The sequence below is a fragment of the Benincasa hispida genome, unplaced genomic scaffold (genome assembly GCF_009727055.1).
Source record: "Benincasa hispida cultivar B227 unplaced genomic scaffold, ASM972705v1 Contig506, whole genome shotgun sequence".
In the NCBI taxonomy this organism is placed as follows: Eukaryota; Viridiplantae; Streptophyta; class Magnoliopsida; order Cucurbitales; family Cucurbitaceae; genus Benincasa; species Benincasa hispida.
The window spans coordinates 33,237-37,688 of record NW_024064887.1 but is presented as its reverse complement, the minus strand read 5'-3'; the positions used below and the strand labels follow the sequence as shown (position 1 = coordinate 37,688).

Genomic DNA, 4,452 nt, shown 5'->3' with positions numbered 1-4,452 from the left:
TTCATATCTCTTTTTCATTTCCATTCTAGAGTTTTTATGTATTTTCACACCCTTCGAGACCTTGGAAAATGAGACAACTGTTTCATATGGAATACATACAAAAATTCATCATTGTAAAAAGGATAATTGGTAACCACACCATTAACTACTTCATTTTACTAACAATTTAATTTATGATCTTTTAATATGTAACAATTTAATTTCTATATTTTATAAATGTTGTAATGGTTCCAAACTATGAAAAGTATTATTAGAATTTACAGAAATAAAATCAAAATTTTTACATTGTTTTTTTTAAACTACAATATGTTAACCTACCATTTGCGGGATTAAAAAGTTCACTAAATTATTTTAAATTTAGAAAATCAATTAGGAATAAAAAGAATATACGAAAGATGATAAATTATTTAAAGAAAATAGAAAAGAAAGTTAAGACTTTTTTTTTAGTACAGAAGTTTTCGTTTATTCATATAGATTTTTAATGATAATTTATTAATAGAAAAATAAAAAAATTAACAAGGTTCAACCAAGTAATCAACAATTTTTTTTTTCAAAGCAAGTCATTAACCTCTAAATCCTTGACAAAATTGTTTGTTTTTAGTTTTAATCATGATTTTTATAGGACTAAACGTGTTAATGTTAACCATTTAATGATTTGTTATTCTTCTATGAACATATAAAGGGGATAATTTCTGTGTAGAACTGAATTTTATTTATAATGAATTAGTAATTTATTTTCAAAGCACAAGAGAACCAAATTAGTATAATTGTTCAACTCCAATATATCAAAACCTTAATAGATACTAAATTAAAAATTCAAAAATCTATTTTTCTCGAAAAAAATTCAAAGATATATTAAAACACAAAACTTAAAAATTTGGTAAACCTTTTTAGACACTTTTAAAACTTTATGAAACAAATAAATACAATAAAACTTCATAAAATTTTAGGACACTTTTTTAAAACTTGAGAAAAGAATAAATATAGGTAGTTTAGAGTGTAATTAACTGAAATAAAAAAGTAAAACCGGTAAATTATGCAATACAGTAATTTTGCGTCCTCTCCAAAGCTATTTGAAATTTCCAACGGTCAAAAATGTTATTTTTATGCCGACACTTCCTAAAAACATCTACACCGTTCATTCCAACGCACAGAACCTCTGCAAGTTTTTTTTATTTTCATACGCGCGCCATTCATTTTATTCGAAGCTGACAGGGTTTCGATCAAATCAACGTTGGCCTATAAATGGAGGTATTTAAGCTTTCAGGAACCTCCAACACACAGTAAATCGATTTTGGTTTGCGAGTTTCTTCAATTCCAGAAGAATTTCTGCCTCCAAAAATGATGCATACAAGTCCAATGATATTGGCTTTCCTGGTACTCGTCTCGTTCATTGATTTCATTTTTATCTAATTTTCTTTGATTTTCCCTCCTTGTTTAAAAGGCATGATTTTGCATCTGGTTTTCTCATTCGTCGTCTGCTCTTTCACATTTTTGTTTTAATTTGTTAATATTATTTCTGTTCTTTGTTTGTATTTCTTTCCTATTTTGTCTTGAGGTTTCTTGGAGATCGAAATTTGATTGATTATTTCCAGGTTTTAATTTTGACCCCAAAGTTTCTTGAGTAATTGGTTAATACTATGTGGTTTTCTGTTCATCAAATTATCCTATATATTTCATATATCATGTTTCTCTTCCTTTTTATTGTGCTTGAAAAACGAGGGGAGAAAGTAATGCCTAAATGTTTGGGAATTGCTTCATTTTAATGATTCAGAATTTTAGATTGAGAATCAAAATGTTCAGAGAGATGATGTTCATGTCTGATGTTTAATCTTTATTTATTCTTTTTGTTTTTGGGATTGTTATATACTTTTTTTTTTGGGGTCTGGTTTTTCATTTTTCTTTTTACATACTTCTGAAATCTTAGCTAGTTTTCGAAAATGAATGAAAGATGCAGAAACTCCTTGCCTTAGATTTTAAATTTTGCCTATGTTTTAAACACTTATTTTGATATTAGATTATAAAACTAAGGTGAAGTTTGTTCGTGATTTTTCAAAATTTATAATAATAAAAAGAAGTGGTATATGATGAAGCATTTTGTTGGTGTGTAATTTCTGCTTGAGTCAGGAAGAAATTGAAGCACCCATGTGGGTTGATCTCACCTTAGAAGGGAAGCCCTACAATCAGAACATGTGAGTACCTGATATAATTGGTCATGGTACATGTCTAAGATTTGTATGCATTCAATACCATGATTTTCTTTTTAATTATTCATCATACTAATTCCTCATATGCTTTTACTTTGATTGCAGTGATGATAAATGGTTCTATACACACCACCCGTAAGCACCCATATAGGTTTTCCATTTACAGATAGATGTGAAATATATATTGTGTTTTTCTTAAAATTACTTGTACACATATCAGGGTCCACCAAAGTTCCTCTCATGATCTAAAATCAGCATTTTCTCAGCTTTATGAGGAGGGAAAGACTTTAGATTTTGAATTATCAGTGTCTTCTTCGAATCTTCCTAATTCTGTCTCAAGATCAAGAGGGAAAGATTTTGACGACAAGAAGTGCAAAGGCAGTTGTCAGGGTTTTGTAATGGACAAGCATATTGTAGGTGAGAAGCTAATTTCAGGATCAACCACTAAACTGAACCTTAAATCGAGCTTTACAAACTCAAAAGGAATCTTGAGTTCAAATTCAAGTTAGGTTCCTTACGCAAGCTGTTTTATTGAAAATGTCATTCCAAATGTTTCAGTTATAGGTTCGAGTTCAGAGGGAAAGGAGTCAGCTGATAGCAGAACAGGCAGCACAATCATAACTGGTACTGGCCATCGACAACAACATAAGCCAACGGCGGTAACAAGTCAACCATTCAGCAGTTCTAGTAAACTTTTGTCAGATATGAGGAGAAGTCTCAGGAAAAGCTGCGTCACCAGACAAGCGTCTAGATTGGAAGTTAATAACTGTCAAAGACAGTCAAGCGGCCATAACTCTTCTTCGAGTAATTCAAGCATATCCTCCTCTTTGAATCCTGGTTTTGGTGCTAAAAGTATCACCAAAACATCAGAACATCACTTGAAAAGCACTCAAGGTGTTGGAAGCTTTTCCAGGATGACTCATGCATCAATGAACAAGTCCAAAGTTTCAAGTCTTTTCTCAAGCACATTAAAGATTCATGTGGAGGATGCGAGTTCCAACTCAAGGAGGATTGGTAAACTCTATAATGCTAAGGCCACCCATCTTGAGGCTGCAAAACCAAAGGTGAGAACTTGTTACAATTTGAGATTGAGATATCTATATTGCAAAGCTAATTTTCTCAACTCAATTTGTTAATTTTCTCAACTCAATTTAAGGTTCTCTTGCAATGAATTTTCTGTTAGAGAAATGGTATTGAAAAATTTAATCTGTCAGTGAATGTGCAAACTTCTCTGCAATATTAGGGAGATGTACTTACCTTCCTTGTTCTTCAACCAGATACTTCGTCCAAAAGCTTCTCTAGTACAGCGAAGAGACTATCAAAACACTTGCTTAAAGCCGAAGAAAAAGGAAGGTTTAGATGGAACAGGAAGACGCAAAACAGCAGTAGCTGGAAAGGAGAATGCAATAGGGAGGATTGCTGTGAGTCAGAAATGCAATGGTAGAGACCAATCTACTTTTAGTATGGTCAAGGATCAGAAAAGGACACAGCATAAGGCTCCACAAAGACTAGTTAGCTTGAAGGTAAAAAGATTATAGGTTTCAACTATTTTAATATTGAAATCCGTACTTGCATCATTTTCTGGAATAAGTAGTAATTTGATGATAAAGGTATTTTCTGTTATTGTCAGTTGCACTTGTTCATAGGATGGATTGAATTATCCCAATCACAAACATCTCTTCCATTGAGATAACAATTTGGATCAATTAGTGATATTAATAAATAATCAATTGTTACATCTTCTTTTGATGACCTATTTTGTAATTTTCACAGCAACAGGCTAAAAATTGTCATCCAAGTGAAGGAAAAAATCTGGAAAATGGAAGCAAGAACAGGGTGTACTTCCGTTGACTGATCTGATGGATTCTGTATATATATAAAACATCGCTACACATACAAAGGAGGCAATGGGGCAGGCAACCAATCTCTTCATTTGCTTTTCCAGACTGTGGTTGTAAGTTTCATTCTTATGGGTTCAAATTAATTTTCATCTGACCCAAAGCTAATGCTATTGTAACTCTCTTTTTGAAATATGCCTACTTGGAGAAATAGGTCTGTAAAATGATGCCAAGTACTGATTACTATCACTGACCACCACTCATTTTTCCATGCCCAAATATCATTTCTAAGTTTACCTAAGCATAGTAACAGGCATTGATTGAACAGGAATATATTGAAATGTGAAAGATACAGAAATTACATGATCAACTAAGTTTTCGAGGTATTGAGGTCTCACTCAACCCCA

At 32.0% G+C, this 4,452-nt stretch overlaps 1 protein-coding gene across 2 annotated transcripts; it reads left to right on the top strand.

Annotated features, from left to right (window-relative positions):
* Positions 1 to 1,827: 1,827 nt before the first annotated feature.
* Positions 1,828 to 4,238, top strand: LOC120069558. 2 transcript variants are annotated; one of them, XM_039021347.1, is made up of 6 exons: positions 1,828 to 2,192; positions 2,313 to 2,342; positions 2,428 to 2,624; positions 2,766 to 3,271; positions 3,485 to 3,730; positions 3,987 to 4,238. In XM_039021347.1, the coding sequence occupies exons 1-6, from the start codon at positions 2,146 to 2,148 to the stop codon at positions 4,056 to 4,058; spliced, it is 1,098 nt and encodes a 365-aa protein (XP_038877275.1). In that variant the 5' UTR covers positions 1,828 to 2,145; the 3' UTR covers positions 4,059 to 4,238. The 2 variants fall into 2 exon arrangements, with proteins under 2 accessions (XP_038877275.1, XP_038877274.1); XM_039021346.1 differs by having other exon boundaries at positions 1,832 to 2,192; positions 3,981 to 4,238.
* Positions 4,239 to 4,452: the final 214 nt, after the last annotated feature.